This window comes from Phyllostomus hastatus, unplaced genomic scaffold (genome assembly GCF_019186645.2).
Source record: "Phyllostomus hastatus isolate PE091 unplaced genomic scaffold, TTU_PhHast_1.1 phas_scaffold_93, whole genome shotgun sequence".
Lineage (NCBI taxonomy): Eukaryota > Metazoa > Chordata > Mammalia > Chiroptera > Phyllostomidae > Phyllostomus > Phyllostomus hastatus.
In genome coordinates this window covers 32,167,295-32,189,541 of record NW_025334042.1, presented here as the reverse complement: position 1 = coordinate 32,189,541, position 22,247 = coordinate 32,167,295, and the positions used below count along the sequence as shown (strand labels likewise).

At 39.3% G+C, this 22,247-nt stretch overlaps 1 protein-coding gene and 1 non-coding gene across 2 annotated transcripts in view; both read right to left on the bottom strand.

The window, feature by feature from the left end:
* The window catches only part of AMN1 (antagonist of mitotic exit network 1 homolog), a 50,004-nt gene extending 31,400 nt beyond the window's left edge, over window positions 1-18,604 (bottom strand). The window contains exon 1 of the mRNA XM_045829644.1: window positions 18,493-18,604. Within this exon, the coding sequence (XP_045685600.1) occupies window positions 18,493-18,521 (29 nt within the window). The 5' untranslated portion in view covers window positions 18,522-18,604. The remainder of the gene's footprint in view (window positions 1-18,492) is intronic.
* Window positions 13,412-13,514, bottom strand: LOC123813191. Its single transcript, XR_006784684.1, has one exon. It is a non-coding gene; the product is annotated as a U6 spliceosomal RNA (small nuclear RNA).
* Window positions 18,605-22,247: the final 3,643 nt, after the last annotated feature.

Here is a 22,247-nt window from a genome sequence, read left to right as displayed (position 1 = left end):
TATTTATTTTCAGAGAGGAGAAAAGAGGGATAAAGAGATGGAGAGAAACATCTATGTGTGAGAGAAACATCAATTAGTTGCCTCTTGCTCACCCCCAACTGGGGACCTGGCCAGAAACACAGGCATGTGCCTTGACAGGGAATTAAACCAGTGACCTTTTTGTTCACAGGCTGGTGCCCAATCCATTGTGCCACACCAGCCAGGGAAGATTTTATTTTTTAAATGATTTTTTAATTTTATTTTTGTTCCATTACCATGTAGTCCCCTATGCCCCCCTCCTCCTCACGCTGTTGTCCATGTCCATGAGTCCTTTTTTCCTTTTAGCCCTATCCCTCTACCCCTTCCCCTCCCCCCTTAGCTGTCATCCTGCTCTCTATCTATAGTCTGTTTCTATTTTGCTTATTAGTTCAGTTTATTCATTAGATTCCACATATACATGAAATCATATGGTATTTGTCTTTCTCTGACTGGCTTATTTCACTTAGCATAATCTTCTTCAGGTCCATCCATACTGTTGCAAAGGGTAAAATTCTCTCCCTTTTTATAGCTAAGTAATGTTCCATTGTGTAAATGTCCCATAGTTGTTTTATCCACTCATACTGATGGATGCTTGGGCTGCTTCCATATCCTGGCACTTGTAAATAACACCACAATGAACACAGGTGTGCTTATGTTCTTTTGAATTAGTGTTTTGGGTTCCTTTGGGTCCAGAGAGTGAGATTGCTACGTCAAAAAGATCCATTTTTAATTTATGTGAGGTTATCTCCGTACTGCTTTATTCAGTGGCTGCACCAATCTGCATTCCCACCAACAGTGCAAAAGGTTTCCCCTTCTCCACATCCTTGTCAGCACTTGTTGCTTGCCAATTAATTGATGACAGCCATTCTTTTTTTAAAGATTATTTATTTATTTATTTATTTTTAGAGAGAGGGGGAGTAAGGAGGAGAGGGAGAGAAACATCAATGCATGCCCCTCTCACACCCCCTACTGGGGACCTGGCTTGAAATCCAGGCATGTGCCCTAACTGGGAATCAAACCAGCAATCCTTTGGTTCTCAGGCTTACACTTAATCCACTGAGCTATACCAGCCAGGGCTGATGATAACCATTCTGAGAGGTGTGAGATGGTATCTCATTGTGGCTTTAATTTGCATTTCTCTGATGATAGTGATGCTGAGCATCTTTTCATATGTCTATTGGCCATCAATTTGTTCCCTTTGGAGAAGTGTCTATTTAGGTCTTTTGCCCATTTTTTGTTTGGATGATTTGCTTTTGTGGTGTTGAGTCTTATAAGTTTTTTAAAAATAAATTTTGGATATTAACCCCTTATCAGATGTATCATTAGTGAATATGTTCTTCCATTCAGTGGGTTGAGTTTTCAATTTATTGATGGTTTCTTTTGTTGTGCAAAACCTTTTTAGTTTCATATAGTCCTATTTGTTTATGTTTTCTTTTGTTCCCCTTGCCTGGGGAGATATATCTGATATATAATATTGCTACAAGCCATGTCTGAAATTTTGCTGTTTATGTTTTCTTCTAAGATTTTGATGGTTTGGTGCCTAACATTTAAGTCTTTAATCCATTTTAAATTTATTCTTGGGTGTGGTGTAAGAAGGTGGTCCAGTTTTACTTTTCTGCATGTATCTATCCAATTTTCCCAACACCATTTATTGAATAAACTGTCTTTAGCCCATTGTATGTGCTTGCTTCCTCTGTCAAATATCAATTGACTATAAAGATGTAGGTTTATTTCTGGGCTTCCTATTCTGTTCCATTGATCTATGTGTCTGTTTTTATGCCAGTATCATGATATATTGGTTACTATGGCCTAATAGTATAGTTTGATATTAGGTAGCATGACTCTTCCAACTTAGTTCCTTCTCAGCATCGCTGTTGATGTGTGGGGCCTTTTGTTGTTCCATGTAAATTTTTAAAATATTTTTTCTATTTCTGTGAAATACATCATTGGAATCTTGATAGCAATGGCACTGAATCTATAAATTGCTTTGGACAGTATAGACATTTTAATGATGTTAACTCTTTCTATCCATGAACACAGTATGTGCTCCCACTTATTTGTATCTTCTTCTGTTTATTTTTTCAGTGTCTTATAATTTTCTGAGTACAGGTCTTTTATATCCTTGGTTAGATTTATTTCTAGGCATTTTATTCCTTTTGAAGCAGTTGTAAATGAGATTGTTTTCTTAACTTCCTTTTCTTTTAGTTTGTTATTGGCATAAAAAATGCAACTGATTTCTGAATATTAATTTTGTATCTTGCTACTTTGCTGAATTCATTTACCAGTCCCAGTAGTTTCTTGGTGCAATCGTTGGGATTCTCTATGTACAGTATCATGTCATCTGCGATAAAGAAAGTTTTACTTCTTCCTTTCCAAATTGAATGCCTTTTATTTCTTCTTCTTGCCTAATTGCTGTGGCTAGGACTTCCAGTACTATTTTGAATAAGAGATGTTAAAGTGGTCATCCCTGTCTTGTTCTCTGTCTTAGGAGGAATGCTTGTAGTTTTTGCCCATTGACTATGATGCTGGCAGTGGGTCTGTCATATATGGTCTTCATTATGTTGAGGTATGTTCCCTCTATTCTCACTTTGCTGAAAGTTTTTATCATAAATGGGTCCTGGATTTTATCAAATACTTTTTCTGCATCTATTGATATGATCATGTGGTTTTCATCCTTCATTTTGTTTAAGTGGTGAATCACATTTATTGATTTGTGAATAGTGAATATTGTATGAACCTTGCATTCCCAGAACAAATCCCACTTGAACGTGGTGTATGATCTTTTTGATGCATTGCTGGATTTTATTTGCTAATATTTTGTTGAGGATGTTAGCATCTATGTTCATCAGAGATATTGGCCTATAATTTTCTTTTTTTGTAGTGTCATTATCTGGTTTTGGAATTAGGATAATGCTGGCCTCATAAAATGAGCTTGGGAACCTTCCCTCCTCTTAAATTTTTTGAAATAGTTTGAGGAGAGGTGTTACTTCTGCTCAGAATGTTTGGTAAAATTCACCTGTGAAGCCATCTGTTCCAGGGCTTTTGTTTGTAGGGAGTTTTTTGATTACTGCTTCAATTTCACTAGGTGTAATCTGTCTATTCAGATTCTCTGATTCTTCCTGATTTCATTTTGGAAGATTGTACATTTCTAGGAATTTACTCATTTTGTGCAGGTTGTCCAGTTTGTTGGCATATAGTTGTTCACAATATTTTCTTACAATCCTTTGTATTTCTTTGGTATCAGTTATTATTCCCCCTCTTTTATCTTTTATTTTATTTATTTGGGTGCTCTTTTTTTCTTGATGAGTCTGGTTAGAAGTTTGTAAATCTTGTTTATCTTTTCAAAGAACCAGCTCTTGGATTCACTGATTCTTCGAATAGTTTTTCTAGACTCTATTTCACTTATTTCTGCTCTGATTTTCACTATTTCCTTCCTTCTACTCACTTTGGGCTTTGTTAGTTGTTCTTTTTCAAGTTTCTTTAATTGTAAAGTTAGATTGTTTGCTTGATTTTTTTCTTATTTTTTTGAGATAGACCTGTAAGGCTATGAATTTCCCTCTTAGGACTGCTATCCCACTGTCCCACAGATTTTGGTTTTCTGTGTTCTCATTTTCATTTGTTTTAAGGTATCTTTTGATTTCTTCCTTAATCTCATTGTTGATCCATTCATTATATAATAACATTGTTAAGCTTCCATGTCACTGTGTATTTTCAGTGTTCTTCTTGTGATCAGCTTCTAGTTTTATAGCACTGTGATCAGAGAAGATGCTTGATATGATTTCAAACTTCTTAAAATTATTGAGACTTGTTTTGTGTCCTAACACGTGGTCTATCCTAGAAAACATTCCACGTGCACTTGTAAAGTATGTATATTTCTGCTGCTTTGGGGTGAAATGCTCTGAAGATACCAATTAAATCCACTTCATCTATTGTGTTGTTTAAGGCCGCTGTATCCTTGTTGATTTTCTGTTTGGAAGATCTAGCCATTGAAGTCAAATGGGTATTAAAAGCCTCAACTATGATTGTATTTCTGTTGATCTCTTCCTTTATGTCTATCAAGATTTGCTTTACATATTTAGATGCTCCTCTGTTGGGTGCATAAATGTTTATTAGGGTTATATCCTCTTGTTGGATTGTTCCTTTTATCATTGTGTAGTATCCTGTGTCTTAGTAGAGCCCTGGTTTTAAAGTCTATTTTGTTAGATATATATATATTGCTACCCCAGTTTTTGTTTCTCCTTTCCATTGCATGCAATATCTTTTTCCATCCCTTTACTTTTATTCTGTGTGTATCTTCCAACCTGAGATGGGTCTCTTGGAGGCAACATATATATGGATCTTGTTTTCTAATCCATTCAGCTACCCTTTGTCTTTCGATTGGAGCATTTAAGCCATTTACATTTAAGGTGATTATTGATAGATACATATTTACTGCCATTTTATTTTTAAAATATTTCCTCTGTTTTTCCTTTTGTTCTTCTTCTTAAAGCAAGCCCTTTAACATTTGTTGCAGTATTGGTTTGTTGTTAACAACCTCCTTTAGCTTTTTCTTGTTTGGGAAGCTCCTTATTTATCCTTCAATTTTAAATGATGGCCTTGCTGGGTAAAATAGCCTTGGTTGAAGGGCCTTGCTTTTCATCAGCTTGAGTATTTCACACCATTCCCTTCTGGCCTGAAATGTTTCTGTTGAGAAATCAGATGACAGTCAAATTGGTGCTTCCTTGTATGTAACTATCTGCTTTTCTCTTGTGGCTTTTAGGATTCTCTCCTTGTCTTTAAGCCTTGCCATTTTCATTATGATGTGTCTTGGTGCAGGCCTCTTTGGGTCCAACTTGTTTGGGACTCTCTGAGCTTCCTGGACTTGTGTATCTTTTTCTTTCATCACATTCAGGAAGTTTTCAGTCATGATTTCTTCAAAGAGGTTCTTGATCTCTTGCTCACTCTCTTCTCCTTCTGGTATCCACATGATATGGATGTTGTTATGCTTCACATTGTCCCAAAGATTTCTTAAGTCCTCTCTCTCTTCTTTTGTTTTTTTTCCCTACCTTGTCTTCCAGATCACTGATTTGATCCTCTACTTCATCTAACTTACTGTTTATTCTTTCTAGTGTATTATTTGTTTCATTGATATTGCATTCTTTATTTCTGATGGTTCCTTTTTATGGCTTCTATGTCTTTTTTCATGCTGTTGAGTATCCTTATAATCATTACTCTAAACACTATGATAAATTGCTTGCCTCCATTTCTTCTAGTTCTTCTTCTGGAGAATTTTCTTGTTCTTTCATTTGGGGCCTGCTTCTTTGTCTCCGCATTTTGGCTGCCTCTTTGTGTTTGTTTTTATGCATTAGGTAGAACCTGTCCTAACTGCTAGACTCATCTATGCCTAAGACAAACCCTGTCTGTAACTGGCCCTGGGTAACATGTTTTGAGCTATCAGTGATCCATACAGCTTGGGTCTCCCTCTGGTGGGTCTGGGTATGTGCAGAAAGAACCAGGCTGCACACCAAGGCCATCTTTTACCAGCATCAGGCTTGTGTGTGTGTGTAGGGGTGGTCAGCTAATGCTTCAGCTCCCAGAGATTTGCCTCTGCCTGAAGACTTTCTGTTAGGCTTAAGGAGTGAAAGTCTTCCAGTTGTACTCTTCAGCATCAGGGCTTAAGCAATATAAAGTGGGACAGAATAATTCCTGTGGGGGAGGCTATTGCTTCCCCTCAGACTGATGTCACTTACAGGGGAATGCTCTGCCTGAGAAAGATGGCTCCGGAAGTATGGGGAATGACCCAGCACAAGGATCCTGGCAGCTGTCCCTTCAGTTCTCTCCCTAGAGCCACCAGCCCCATACTCTCTTCATGCATTGCTAGTCCACTCTACTCTCTCTCTGTCAGACCCCAGGGTAAGTGGCTGCAAATGGAATTTTGTGTGTTGACCTTTTAAGAGGGTCTCTGCATCTCCAGCCATCTCTCCCTGATAGACAGACACTACACTGTTTTTCATAGCCATGTTATTTGGGTTCCTTTCCTGGTTCTGGTGTTGTAGACTGGGAAGCTCAGCTTGGGGTTTATACCTCACACTTCTCCAGGGTAATCACCTGGCCACTGAAATATCTCTCCAGGACTTCAGCTGCTGCCTGTGAGAGCCCAGCCAGCCCTGCTGTGCCTCTTCCATACTTTCTACCTGGCTTGTGATGATGTAGCTTCTTCTATCTGTACATGGTTATAAGGAATCTCTCTAGCTACTATTCAGTTGGTTATTCAGGATAATTTTTCTATAATTTTCTATAATTCCAGTTTGGTCCTAGGAGAAGGTTAGTGTAGCTTCAACTTATTCTTCCACCATTCTGGATCTCTCTCAGTTTGGCTTTATTATTCCTCTATCATCTTTGGCTTTGTTTGTTAATATGTTGCAAGAGTCATGTACATTGATGCAGCTAGCTGTGTCTGGACAATGCACCCACTCACATGTTGTGCAGATTTTTTGTGAAACATCAAATGAACCAGGTGACTCAGCCTCCCTACAGTCCAGGTTTGGTACCCTGTGACTTCTGGCTTTTCCTAAAACTAAAATCACCCACTCATGTATACACATACACATATACCTTTGAAAGGGAAGAGATTTTAGACCATCAATGAGATTCAGTAAAATATGATGGGGCAGTTGATGGCGATTAGAAGAACTGTGTGAAGACCCAAGGTGCCTACTTTGAAGGGGACTGAGGCATCATTGTCCTATGTACAGTGTTTCTTGTATCTTGTGTCTTTTTCAATAAATGTCTCTATTTTTCACACTACATGTCTAGATACTTTCTTGACAGACCTTGTATAGTAGCCATGCAATGAGGCTTTAAATTATAATACCTGATTATTACTTAATTTGGATGGTCTGTTTTGGAGTATCTATTCAAGTATCTTGCCCAGTTTTCTTTTGAGTTTACAATTTTTCTGGCTGATATGTAGGAGTTCCTCTTATATTCTGGACATGAGCCTTCTGTGGGTTATATATGTTGCAAATATACCTCCTGTTGAGAACTGCCCTGCCTGGTATCAGAAGCTGTAACCCCCACCAAGGCTAAGGCTGAGGGAATGACCTTGGACTATAAGCCACTAAGGAGACAAAAGCTTATCTCCCTGGGAGGAGCGCCACTTCTCCTTTTATTTCATCCTGCCTGGCTCCCAATGCTTGGTCAATTAGTCAATGATGGGTAAGATTCCCCAAGAGGGGAACAACCTAAGACAGGCACGATCACATGGGAAGCCCCCAAGGAAGGACTTTGGGGGCTACAGCAAAAGGGGGTGATGGATCCTCACCCCTCGGCTTTGACATAGCCTGAGACCTCACTGTCTGCAAGAAATCTCCTAATCTCTTGGCTGCCTTACTTCCCTTGCTCCACCTAAGCCTGAAACAATGACAGAGGGTGGTGCAGCCCTGTGCTGGAAAGGGCGGGTTCCCCGGGCAATCGGGCCTAATAAAGAATATGTAAAATCCTGTGAAACCTGCTTTCTTTAGAATGCTCTCAATGAAATGATAAGGGTCCAAGCAAGAAGTAAGTTTGTTCCCCAAAGTTTTACAGCTCTTTAGCTATCTGACCCTGACTCAAAATAGGCTCTCAGACTTCTTTGTTATCTATTGTTTGATCCTTACTTCCTGGCAACGATTAATGAGCTTTACCTGAATTCCTGTGTAAATGAACCCAATAAAAGCCTGCTCGGGAGGGAGAATGGGACATTCTCCACTAGAGAGAGTGGCCGCTTCATCCCTATTTCCCCACAAGACTCGGTTGTCCCTGTGCATGTTTTTCTCATGTTTCGACAAGCATCTGCAGCAGCAATGGATACCGCTGGCCAGGTATCCGTCACAACCTCCCACTCTGTGAAATGCCTTTCTACTTTCTTAATTATGTTTTTTGCTGAAAAAAAAAATCCTAATGTAGCCTAATGTATCAGTGTTTTCTTTATGACAAGTTACTTTTTGTGTATCCTGTGTATAAACTCTTACTGTCCTTGGTTCATAAAAACATTCTCCTATGTTTTCTTCTAGAAAAAAATTTGCTAAATTTATTGTTTTACCTTTCACTTTTTGATTTAAAAACTACCAATTATTTATTTTTGCATTTTTTCAGGAAATGTGCAGGGTCTGAGAGTTTACCCTACTTACAGGCTAAAAATTAGCTTATTATCATTTCATGAATGCTGGGAGAAGACATGACTTTGCTGGATCGGAGAAAAAGAACCTTATTATTCACGACAAGAACAGTATGCAGAGTTTCACATTAGTGTTAGTTTCCCATGGCCTCCTAGTCCTACAGTATAATTTTACTGGGCTAAGATGGATGCTTTTTCATGGAGTGAATTGTATTATAGGAGAAGAACAATGAGCTTGGGGAGTCATCACTTTTATAGCAAACTGAAGCAGGCCTGTTGTTTTTGTTTGAAAGGAGACAATACTTCACTCTTAAGGTTACTCATTGCAGACGCAACCTTCAGAAATGACCTAGGTAAAGTGCAACCAGGGCCCTGCACTCTGGGCATACGCAGCAGGAATGTATCAATCAGTCCATGGAAGACTGCCTCTCCCAACTATACATCCCAACTATCCACGTTCTTGGTTAAACTCAAATATTTATATAAGTATATCACTCTGTCAGCTACTTAGATTAATTTGACCAACAGATGGCTGAAATCAAATCTGTTCAATTTGTCTCTTAAAGCATTTAAATAAGGCTATTATCAATAGTAAGCCAAGTAGTAGGATAAGGCCAACTTGCAGTATGACCTCAATGGTGCCACCAGGGTCCCAGACTCATCTTACCATATATGCATAAGTATAAAAGAAAGGGGAACCAGTAGGTCTTATTTTAGATAGATGGGATGTATTAAAGTCCAGTCTATGATCCATTATGAGACACACAAGGTAATTTAGATATTATTTCAAAGACTGTATTTTTCCTTCATAGGGCTTCTAATTTTTTTAAAAAATCTTATTTTCATTCTTTCCTGAAAAATAACTATTCCTTTGTTTTTGAACATTTCTAATATATTTGTTTTAAAATACCTTTCAAATTGTTCTATCATCTAGTGTTCCTAAAGCCAATTCTCTTATTCTCTGTTGAGTCTCTTTTATGCTATTTTCTTTTCATGCTTTGTAAGTTTTGATTGTTAACTCTTCTTTTGCACAAGTAGTTTTGCAGTATTCTTGTGTTGTTTGTATTATGATGCATAGCCTTGGATATAAGTATTGTCATGATGGAATGACTGTGATTTTGGCAGGTCTCTCTTTGACTATCTCTTTCTTTCATTATTTTGTTAAGCCAGCTGTTAGCATTCACTTATTGCAGATTGATTGCTCTAATGTTTTCAACAATGCCTGGCGTATAAATTGTTCTGCAATGTCATCTAATTCACTTTGGACTCCTTTGCAGTGTTAGTTTCTAAGGTTTGTTCTGACCCCAGGCAGACTCTTGTACGATGTCTCTTTCCTAGGTTTTCTCTAATAAACTTGGTGGCCTATGTTTATCTTGTATCTTACATAAAGCTATCAGCCTCTTCATAATTACTTAATGCCAAAATCTCCATTGATTTTCAGAGTGCTCTTAGGCTTGAATTTCACTTACCCTCTGTTCAAATAAAGTCAGTTTCTTGGGAGCTTTGGTATTCATTGTTTTATAGCCTGCTTTTCCCTCTGGTAAAAAAAAAAAAGCTCTGAGCCACAATTTCAGAGCTGAGAAACGGGATAATGAAAGGATAAAGTCGTGGCACCATTTGCCTAGCAGGCCTTTGACCTTGGTAAACATGACTGCCATTTTACCCTTCTGAGCCTTTGTCCCTAGGACTAGAAATTACTGAAAAGCAAGAACAGAATGTGACTAATCACTCCCTACAGCCACAAGCAAAAGAAAACAAACTGCAGCCTCTTGTTACAAGACTCTCAACAGCCCAGGGACCCTACAGTAGCAACCACTACCCTTTTATAATCCAGTTATAATTCAATAAAAGATCAAAGCCCCTACCGCTCAATGCTGGCATATCTCTCCACACCACGCCCCTCTCCTTTATTGGAGAGTGAATAAAAACTTTACTCTCTATACTTTCTTCTCTTTGTGAATTCTTTCACAGCCCATGTCACTGACCACTCTAACAGAAAATGATTGCTTCTCTCTGAGTGACACCCTGGTTTAGGAGCAGGATGCTGAGCAATAACCTCTGGTTTTCTTGGCTTGCTTCTCCTAGGATGGGAATTTCACCCATGAGTGAGCTCAGATGAGGGAGACCAAGACCCCAGTATATTCAGCATAACATGCTGAGATAAGCCTCTGCCTTATGAGTGTGGGGTAGGTGGAAGTAGCACCACCACCCCCCAATCTCTTAGCCATACTTGACTACAATTTAGCTTAAGAAAAAGTATCTGGGGTGGGAGACGATGAGAAGCATTGGCATCCTGCCCTTCTCAGGAAGATATTGAAGCCTTCAACTGGGAGCTTGGAGGAGAGGTAGCCCCATTATCTGGGGTACACTCACCTGGAGTGAAGCTTCCAGTCAAGCTGGGGTGGGGGAGGTGGTACAGGGAGGAAGCAGGTATAGTTGAAATGCCACAGATTCTCGCTGTTCTGAATTTTAATAGATTATCCTGAATGAATGTTTCTTTATTTGCTGCATGCCCTCAGGAGGATTTCCAGAGAATTGAAGTGGTTATTTTTGTTTTGTAACTTTCAATTTCACGCTTATTTTACTGGGGAGCAGGTTCATGGAACTTCTTCATTCTGCCATTTTGTAAGTCTTTCAAATACCATCAACCTTCTCATCCATTTAACAGAAATCCGAGTCCCATTAATAGGGAATGCTGTGATTCCTTTTCTTTCAAATACATATGCAGTTTCTTTTCAAATGAATTGGTCATTTTAAGTTTGCTTACTTTTGAGTACAAAGTTCTTCCATCTCACTGGATTCTAAACAATTCTTGGAAAGGGTGGTGCATGCGTGTGTGTGTGTGTGTGAGTGAGAGAGAGAGGGGGGTATGGGGGAGAGACATACTGATGTATATTTTTAAATCCCTATAAATTGTTAATTTGGGTTAAAAATTGAAGTGAGATAATTTCCCAACTTCTGCCTTTTGGTCACAGTTAGGTCTTTCACACTTCTGTGAGTATGCCACAAATGAAAAGCCCTAATTGTTCTTTATTTGGGTCATTTCTCAGGTAGGTTGTGTTTGCAACAAGCAATTCTGAGAGATTAGGTGTTGTCTCCCTCCAGGACAAAGGGCAAATATGCATATTGTTTGCTATAAGATAGTATATTACCCAAGCTCTGTGTTCCTTTTCTGTAATGCACCCACAGATATGTGCGTGCAGGCATCCATCTGAGACCTCTGTGTCACCCCCATGGAATTTAGGGAAGAAGGGCAACAGAGGCAAACATATTAATGCTCATGCTATTTACTGTACTGTGAGTAACAAAGTCCTTTGTCTCTGGCCCAGGAATCTAGTGTCTTCTGTCAGCATCCACGAAACAGTAGCAGTCTAATCTGTTAGTGTATAAGTGAAGTAAAATCAAATCCTAGATCTGACAGTTTGGTAATGAAATTGGATGCTGACCAAAACATAGCTTTATGGAAGAGGAAAGGAAAAAGTCCTGTCAGGAAGGTTTGGGGATATGAGAAAACTCTCAGGTTTGGAACCAAAGGCTCTCACCCAGCTGGTAGGTGAAGGTGAAAGGAGTAAGAGTTGTCGACTGTCCTATGTGTTGATATGGCTCAGTGATGAGAAGTAGGATTGAAACAAGCCACCTGAAGGGTGTTGGGTTGTTGCTCACTCTCCTCTATATGAGAGGAGAAAGAAATGTTATTATGACAATTAGGGTAGCAAACTCTGAGGCTTTAGTTAAATGGCAACATTTTTGTGGCTTCCGAAGCTGAAATAATGGTATCAAAACTCAAATAATAGATCCTGCTATTTGAATTTTGGGTGAATCAAAACCATTAGAAGTTCATCTTGTTGAGTTACAGGGAACAGCCCCTCAACAAATAAGGGAATAATAAATTCTTGCCAAATAGTGCAAAGCCAGCTGCTCGTGTATCTTGCTCCTACCACAGTCCAATGTGACTGGTGAGAATCATGGTGTGCTGAACATAAAGATGGCCAACATTACCAAGAACTGTAAGATAAAATGCAGTGGTATCCAATGGGGCATAAAGAAAGAGACCTCTGAGGTGGAATGATCACTGGGAGGTACCCAGAGGAAGAAGCAATGCCTATGCTCAGGCACCAATACTAGACTAGGTAGCCAAGGGAGAAAAAAAGCACCCTTAACGCTCCCAAGATTCCCTGCGAGCCAGCCTCTCCGACCACTCTGCACTCCTCACACTGATAGCCATGGAATAACAGACTCCTGTTGACTGTTGCTGTAATTCATAACTTATACATTCATTAAGCTTCTGGTCTCTGCCCTGGCTGATGTGGCTCAGTGAGTTGAGCACCAGCCTGTGAACCAAAAGGTCGCAGATTTGATTCCCAGCCAGAGCACATACCTGGGTTGTGGGCCAGGTCCCTAGCTGGGGCATGCTAGAGGCAAACAATTGCTGTTTCTCTCGCACATCAGTATTTCTCTCCCTTTCTTTCTCCTTCCCTTTCCCTCTCTAAAAAATAAATAAAATCTTTCTAAAAAGCTTCTGGTCTCTGAAACCTTAGGGTGAAAAGGCACCCAAATTCAAATGATGGGGTTTGGGTAAAGTTCTCAGTGAGGAAGAGAAGCTAAAGTGATCTTATGGGTGCAGCCCTTTGGGTCTATCAATAAATTGTTGTTGCAGCTTATGCTACTGAATGTATAATTGATATAAATGTGTTACATGGTTATATTTCCCTAGTACACAAGCATCAGAGCTGACTGTCCTGTTTAGGACAGCCACATGTAGAGGGGTAATATGGAACATGAAACTAGCTTCCTTGTCTACCAACCTCTCTGTCCCCTGCTGAGGAGTACAGCAGAAACAACATAGAACCAGAAGCAGAAAAAGAGAAATCACAGCTTTAAAGACCAGAGCATTCAGACAAGCCTTTTCCAGTACAGGCAAACCTTGCAGATATTGTGGGCTCAGTTCCAGACCACCACAATAGAACGAATATTGCAATAAAGTGAGTCACATGAATTTTGTTGGTTTCTCAGTGCATAAAACTTTATACTATAATGTAGTTTATTAACTGTGTAGTAATATTATATCTAAAAAGATTACATACCTTAGTATAAAAGTACTTTATTGCTAAAAGAAATGCTAACCATCATCTGGTCGTTCAGTGGACTGTACTTTTTTGCTGGTGAAGGGTTTTGCCTTGATGTTGATGGCTGCTGACTGATCAGGGTGGTGGTCACTAAAGACTGAGGTGGCTTTGGCAATTTATTTCTTTCGTTTAAAATATGGAACACTTCATGAATTTGCATGCCATCCTTGTGCAGAGGTCATGCTAATCTTCTATGTATCATTCTAATTTTAGTATATGTGCTGCTGAAGCAGCGAGCATGGGCAATTCCTTAAAATTAAACAAAAAACTGTAAAGTTTGCCACATTGATTTACTCTTTCACACACAATTTCTCTGTAGCATGTGACACTGATAGCATTTTACTCACTGTAAAACTTCTTTTAAAATTGGAATAAAAAAATGGAGTCAATCCTTTCAAATCCTGATGCTGCTTTACCAACTAGTTCATGTAATATTCTAAATCTTTTGTTGTTATTTAAACAATCTTCATTGCATCTTCACCAGGAGTCAATACCATCTCAAGAAACCATTTTCTTTGCTCATCCATATGAAGCAAATCCTCATCTGTTGAAGTTTTTCTTAATGAGATTGCAGCAATTCAGTCACATCTCTTCAGACTCCACTTAAAATCCTAGTTCTCTTGCCCTGGCTGGGAGGCTTAGCTGGTTGGAGCATTGCCACATGCACCAAAGGATTGTGGGTTCGATCCCTGGTAGGGGCACATACCTGGGTTTTGGATTTGATCCCTGGTCAGGATGTGTATGGGAGGCAAACAATTAATGTTTCTGTCATATCGATGTTTCTCTCTCTCTAAAGTAAATATATGCAAAAATAAATAAAAGTTCTAGTTCTCTTGCTATTTCTACCCCACTGCAGTTACCTCCACCACTGAAGTCTTGAACCCCTTGAAGTCATCCATAAATTTCTTCCAAGCTCCTGTTGTTGTTGATATTTTAACTCCTCATGAATCATGAATGGCATTTAGAATGGTGAATCCTTTCCAGAAGGTTTTCAACTTGCTTTGCCCACATCCATCTATAATTTACCATCTACCATCACTATCTATGGCAGCTATAGCCTTACAAAATGTATTTCTTAAATAAGATTTGAGAGTCTAAATTACTCCTAACCCATGGGCTGCAGAATGGATGTTGTGTTAGCAGGCATGAAACAACATTAATTTCATATACATCTCCATCAGAGCCTTTGGGTGACCAGGTACATCATCAATGTGCAATAATATTTTGAAAGGAATTTCTTTTCCTGAGCAGTAGGTTTCAGCAGTGGGTTTAAAATATTTAATAAACCATGTTGTAAACAGATGTGCTGTCATCCAGGCTTTGTTGTTCCATTTATAGAGCACAGGCAGAGTAAACTGAACATAATCCTTAAGGACCCTAGGGTTTTTGGAATGGTAAATGAGCATGGGATTTTACTTGGAATTACCAGTTGCATTAGCTTCTAACAAAAGAGTCAACCTGTCCTTTGAAGCATTGAAGACAGGCATTGATTTCTTGTCTATAACTATGAAAGTCCTAAATGGCATTTTCTTCCAATAGAAGGCTGTTTTGCCTACATTGAAAATTTGTTGTTTAGTGTAGCCACCTTCATTAATTATCTTAACTAGATCTTCTGGATAACTTGCTGTAGCTTCTACATCAGCACTTGCTGCTTTACCTTGTATGGCTTCTCTCCTTAAACCCCATGAACCAACGTCCGCTAGTCTCAAACTTTTCTTCTGCAGGTTTCTGACCTCTCTCAACTTTCACAAAATTAAAGAGAGTTAGAGCCTTCCTCTAGATTAGCTTTGGCATAGGGGAATGTTGTAGCTGTTTTAATCTTCTAGCCAGACCAACAAAACTTTCTCTACCCAGCAATAAGGCTGTTTCACTCTCTTAGCATTCATGTATTCACTGGAGTAGCACTTTAAATTTTATTAAAGGATATTTCCTTTGGATTTACAACTTGGCTGTTTGGAGCAAGAGGCCTAGCTTTTGACCTATCTTGGCTCTTGACATGCCTTCCTCACTAAGCTTAATCATTTCTAGTTTTTGATTTAAAGTGAGACATGCGACTTTTCCTTTTACTTGAACACTTAGAGGCCAGTGTAGGGTTATTAACTGGCCTAATGTCAATACTATTGGGTCTCAAGAAATAGGGAGGCTCAAGGAGAGGGAAAGAGAAGGGGGTTTGGCCAGTTGATGGAGTAGTCAGACTACACACATTTATCAATTAAGTTTGCCATCTTATCTGGAAGTGGTTTGTCAAGGACCCAAACAATTACAATAGTAACATCAAATATCACAGATTGTAGATCACCATGACAAATATAATAATAATAATAATATTTGAAATATTGTGAGTTTGAACAAAATGTGACACAAAACATGAAGTGAGGAAATGTTGGAAAAATGGCACTGACAGACTTGCTCAGCAAAGGGTTGCCACAAACCTTTGATTTGTAAAAATTGCAAAGAGCAATAAAACAAAGGGCAATGAAATGAGGTATGCCTATACGACATTACTACTTGCCTGATGCAGCTGCCACCACATATTTTTTTAAGGCAGCTATTAACCTGTTAATAAGCTCTTGTTGAATGCCTGAGCATGAGACCTTGTGATTGACTGTATGGCCTGATATCCTTATTTTGACATGGATCAATTTGGACTCTATAACTTACATGAGAAGGACCCAAAGGACTTGCTGATCATATGGAAATGGTATATTCAAATTGATAAACTGGTATGCCACTATAGAAAAAAATTAAAAACAGAACTACAATACAACCCAGCAATTTTATTTCTGGGTATTTATTCAAAGAAAACAGTAGCACTCTTTTGAAAAGATATAGGTACCCCTATGTTCACTGCAGCATTATTTATAAAAGGTAAGATATGGAAACAACCTAGGTGTCTACTGATAGATATATAGGATACACACATATATATACACATATACATATATATATACACACACACACATATAAACACACATACTCAATGTAATATTTACTCAGCCATGCGACAACATGGATGGTATTATGATAAGTGAAATAAGTCAAATACTGTATGATTTCACTTCTCTGTAGAATTTGAAAAACAAGAAGCGAACAAACAAATAAAAATGGAAACAGACTCAGAAATAGAGAACTAATAGTTACCAAAGGGGAAGGTAGTAAGGGGAAGGACAAAAAGGTGAAGAGGATTGAGGTACAAACTTCTGGCTATAAAATCAGTAAGTCACAGGGATGTAATGTATAGCATAGGGAATATAGTCAATACTATAGTAATAACTTTGTGCAGTGACAGATGGTTACTAGATTTTTCATGGTGGTCCCTTTGTAAGGTATACAGGTCTCAAGTCACTATGTTGTACACCTGAAACAAATATGATGTGTTACAAAAAATTTTTTTTAAATCACAGTTGGCCTGGCTCTAGAGGGATCTTTGTTTTTTGTGGAAAAGTGACAGCTTTGGGGGGCACTTTATCCACCACTCATACCGCCTGAAGCAAAGCCATTGGCTCAATAGGGCTCTTGATTCACAGAAGTTTCCCTAAATGTCTGGACCTAGGTAGTTCACTGATGCTTCAGCTCAGTTGAAAGCTCATGGTGTTCACTGGGTGTCCAGCTGAATCAGAATTTTGGAAGACACAATGAGACTGCAGTATGGGCTGATCAGGGCAATGTGAAAGCTGTTATCCTTACCTTAGACCAGGGGTGAGAAAACTCTGGTCCATCAGCCAAATCCAGCCTATTGTCTGCATTTGTAAACAAAGTTTTCTTTGAACACAGCCATATCTATACCCGCTTTCATACTATAATGGCAGAGCTGAGACCACAACAGATTGCGTGTAAACAATATTCATACCTACTTCTGTGTGGACCACTCAGAAAGCTCACCCGAACACCTGATGACATCATCAAAGACATTCAAACTGCAAACCAGGAAAATCCAGCAGATTAAAATTGCCATCCTCATTCTACCACCTAAAGATTCAAGCTCAAATTCAGAAATTTTCTCTACTGGCTGCTCTTGACTCTGGATCTGAGTTTATAATTGCTCTAACTATTAATCTTTGTCTTTTTTTTGTTTCATAGAAATTCTTTTTATTAAATACCTAATTGCTTATACCATGTAAAGGCCTAACTTAAATAGGAACTTACCACTAACACTGAGTCCTATTTAAATAAGGCATCCTTATGTTTATTCTAAGTAATCATGACATAGTTCAATATGGTAAGGCATTAATGCAATATTGAAAGGCTCATTTTCACCAGGTCCAAAAAGGTTCTGTGATTCCCTTCTAAAAGAAGACAATGTGCTGCACACATTAGAACCTAGTTTATTGGCTCTGTGGCTTCATCCTTCCACAAGGTGAAAGGTCACTGATTCTATTCCGGGATGTTTCTCTCCCACATCAATGTTTCTCTTCATCTTTCTCCTTACCTTTCCCTTTTTCTAAAAACAAATAAAAATAAATAAAATAGTATAACATAATCACTTTTATTCAATCTCCTGCATCTCATTATATTGTAATAACCATCCTGAAGGCTGAACAACTTCCTCACTCTCACTTATAAGCCATCCTAACTACCTGTCTCTGAGCTCCTTGTGTCTCCCTCAAAAAAATATTCGTATCAAGTAAGGCTCTCTGAATTTTTTTTTAACACTAGGTATCCTTTTAAGGACTTTACATATGTCAAATTGCTTCCTCACTACAACTCCACGAGACCGGTAGTGTTATACTAATTTCGTTGATCAAGCACTGGGGCACAGAGAGAGGTTGTTGCGCTCCCACGGTCACATAGCTGGTGAAAGGCAGAGCCGGGAGCTGGACCCAGTTATCGCAGTCAAGAATCCATGCTGCCTCAAAGAATCAATGTTTACCCCTGTTACTGTAACTGAGTGGAAGTTGGCTGAAAGCTTCTGACAGCTCCATCTTGTGTTTTGTTCTACCAAGGTTTTCAACTCCCGTCACAGTCAGGCCACGGCCAAGAACTACCGGGGCGTGGAAGTGTCAAGGATGACACCCATCAGGGGATGTCCCGGGCAGGGCCCAAAGCGGCAACCCTGCCCAGCAGCCCTGTAGGGAACAACTGTCATCCAGGAGTAGATGACGACACATCAGGAACCCGGGAGGTGGGAAGGGAGACAGAGCAGCGCGGAGCCCGCCGAGCGGGGGAGGTGCTGGACAGGGGGAAGAGGAGGCGGGAACAGGGTGGACTCACAGATCCAGGAGCTTGTGGACCCGCCGCATCGCGGCGGTCCTCAAGAGCCTCTTCCGCGGTTCCAGGGCCGCCGGAACCCAGTCAGAGACCGTCCTTCAACTCCTCCCCACACAACGAGTAGGCCTCGTGACGTTATACGTTTCTTCCGGTGGCTGGGACAGGACCACGCTCCCGACTGAAAAGGCAAACAGAGAACCCTTGGGGCGGAGTCTTTGAGAGCTCCTCCGCAGGGGCTGAAATGATAAAATAGAGAGTAGCCCTAAGCTCGCGTGAAGCACTATGGGAGTTGTAGTTCTTCCACCTGGCGGGTTCCAGCTCTGGGCGGTTTCTCGGCTGTTCCAGCCCCACGCCTGGGCTAGCCCAGTGTTTCTCTAGTCTCTCTGTGCTGAGAGGTTTTTGGTCTTATTTGTCGCCCACTGCTGAGAAATGGCTGCACTCACTACAAGGATGGATTGATGCTGGGCCATACGTTTGGCAGTGCACACTGGGGAGCCCCTTTCTCTTGTAACCATTAACAATGGAGCATTGTAGTATCGCAGGAGGACTGCGTTTTACCAAGTGCTTTCTGTGAAGTACACACTGCTCTACGTGCCTTCAGTAATTAACCATATTCATTTAGTCCTGTGAAGTTGGAATTATTGAGCCTAATTTTACAAATGAGGACATTATAGGCTAAAAAATCCGTAAGAATTTCATCATGGAGGCAGGAGTTTTATGTTCAAATCAGAAAGGATTCTAAATGTCCATCCAGCACAGTCAAGAGGATTTGAGTAGAAATAAATGATAAAAAGTTATTAAAGGATCTTAGGATAGTCAAGTCAGAAACAAAACTAAGCTTTACCCATAGTGTTGTGAGGAAGAAAAACAGAGTTTTATATTTAAAATGTTTTTATTAAAGTATAGTTGGCATTCGATATTATATTAGTTTCAGGTGTGCATAGCGATTTGACATTTATGTACTTTATGATGTGATCACCACACTAAGTCTAGAAACCATCTGTCACTGTGCCAAATTATTGCAATCTTAAGATGAGAGTTTTACAATAATAAATCACATTCTTGAGAAGAATCAGCCCTGCATTCTCAGCCTTTGGATTTGTTCAAGATGGTAATCAGCTGTCAAGTGGTCTGGGTGATGGATATCAGGTGGTCTGGAGATGTGAACATTCTTTCCTAAATTCTTCAGAGGGTTTGAATGTAGAAGGGGCCACTTAGCAAGCCTCACAAGCTCAGGGGAGGTCCACGCAGGCCTCACAAACCCAGAGGCTGGAGGTAACCACACAGGGTGGTCTGAATGTAAAAATTCGTAGTTAAAAGCAGGTCATGGTGGGCAGTTTCATCTTTGGCCTGTAGCTTCCTTGACAAAGGTCAATCTTTGCCTTTGAAACTGTCTGTTGTCTTTGTACATCTAAGATAACATACCTTTGAAATGTCAGAATAGCATTTTTCCAGACCTCTCTGAGGCACAACATTGGGCACCAGAGCTGGAGACCACTGAACCCCTTGTTGTTGTCTTGTTGCCCACACACCATCTCTATGTGGTGGAACTATTAACTATTGTGTACCCACCAACGTAAAAGAAGTATGTATCTCTATGTTTTGCTTTTTATCCAGTTTCAGAGATTTCCCCACTTTGCTTTCTCCTGCCTCCCTAATCTACCAACAATGAATTTCATGTAACCCTTCTTATGATTTCTCCTTTGGTTCTAATGTATAAAATAAAGCTGCATAAGTACCATTCTCTGGAGCATTTTCTCAATCTATTGAGATTTAGTTTCCTGGCAATTGTCAATTTGGTACAAATAAACTCTTATATGACTTTCTCTTAGATTGGATGTTCTTTCATAAAAAATATTTTAATATATATAATATGTATTTGTACATATTTGTAGATTATATATAATATTTATATATAATAAACAACTATTCATTGTAAATAGATATATTTATTATAAAGTAACATAAATAGAAATAGTCTAATATATAATGTTTAATATTAAATATTTGTATTTATTATAAAATAATAAATATAAAATAATATACATATTTTTAGATTTATTTATTTATTTTTAGAGAGGGAAGGGAGGGAGAAAGAGAGAGAGAGAAACATCAATGTGCAGTTGCTGGGGGCCATGGCCTGCAACCCAGGCATGTGCCCTGGCTGGGAATCGGACCTGCGACACTTTGGTTCGCAGCCTGCACTCAATCCACTGAGCTATGCCAGCCAGGGCTTATATATATTTATCTTTAGATACAATGGAAAAGTCCAAACATTTAAGTTCCCAAGCTAGTTAAAGCAAGAACAGTGTTGCCTTGTCATACATCAGCCTACTTGATTTTAAAATTTAGCAACTTGATCACAGTGATTCCATTTTATTTCTTTAGTCTTTCTTCATAAAGAGGGGCAACTTTCCCCAGGCACAATTATCTCTCCTTGGATATGCTGCAGCATACACACTACTTTTTAGTGCTTTTTCATCTTTCCTTGTAGATTAATTTGTTATTTATATTACTGACCTTTGTAAGCTCTTGAAAGTTGGAGTATCTTGTTCATCTCTCTTTTTTAAAATTTTATTTATTTATTTTTAGAGAGAGGGGAAGGGAGGGAGAAAGAAAGGGAGAGAAACATCAATGTGTGGTTGCCTTTCACATTGCCCCCACTGGGGGACCTGACCTGCAACCCAGGCATGTGCCCTGACTGGGAATCAAACTGGCAACCCTTTGATTTGTAGTCTGTGTTCAATCCATTAAGCTACACCAGCCAGGGCTGTTCACCTCTTCAAGATGCTGCTTATTCATTCATCAACACACATTTATGAGACACTGAAGGAGAGCAGGGATTGTGTTGGATGCTGAGGATTTGGTGGTGAACACTTGCACCAGACCGGTAAAAGGACAATTAGAATAACTGTTAAATGCTAAGGTGGAGTTAGTTCTACGAGAATACCAATGGAGGGGTGTGCCGAGCAGGTCAAAGAGAAAAGGGTGATCTGTTAGGGATTTCAAATAGTTTGGGATGGCTGCAGTGGAGAGTGGTGAGAAATGAGTATAGAGCATGGGTTGCCAAACTTTTTCTATAAAGGGCCAGATGGTAAATATTTTCAGTTTTGTAGGCCATGCTGGTTTAGTCATGACTGTTTAGCTTGTACATCAAAAGCAGCTATAGATAGACAGCATGAATGGGAGGGGTTGTATTCCAATAAAACTTTATTTATGGACACAGAAGTTTGAATTTCATAGTTTTCAGTGTCATAGAATATTCATCTTTTGATTTCTTTCAACCACTTAAAAATATAAAAACCTTAAATTGTATAAAAATAGGCAGTGGGCTGAATTTGTCTGCCTGGTGGTTTGCCCTCTCCTGATCTGGAAAGCTAAAATGAGGTCTGATGGTCTGTGTTATGTAAAACAATTTAGGCTTTGTTTATGGGACTTTGGGCAGAGTCACAAATAGGTTTTAAGCAAGGATAGAGCATGTATAGGATAGATGAGTTTTAGAAAGAAATTTAAAGCTATTCAGTGGTTAGGGAATTGTAGAGATCACAGGTAGAGGTTCAGAGACCCCTTGGGAGTGTTTGATGATATCTTAAGTTAAAATAGTGCTGGAATGGACAGATTCAAGAGATATGGAAGTAGAACTGATAGGATTTAGACATTGAGTGGGGTTGGGTGGGGGAAACTGAAGAGTCAAAGCTAATTTCTGGGTTTTGGTTTTGGATAATTGGGTGTCATATGATGGTGCCACTTATTGAACT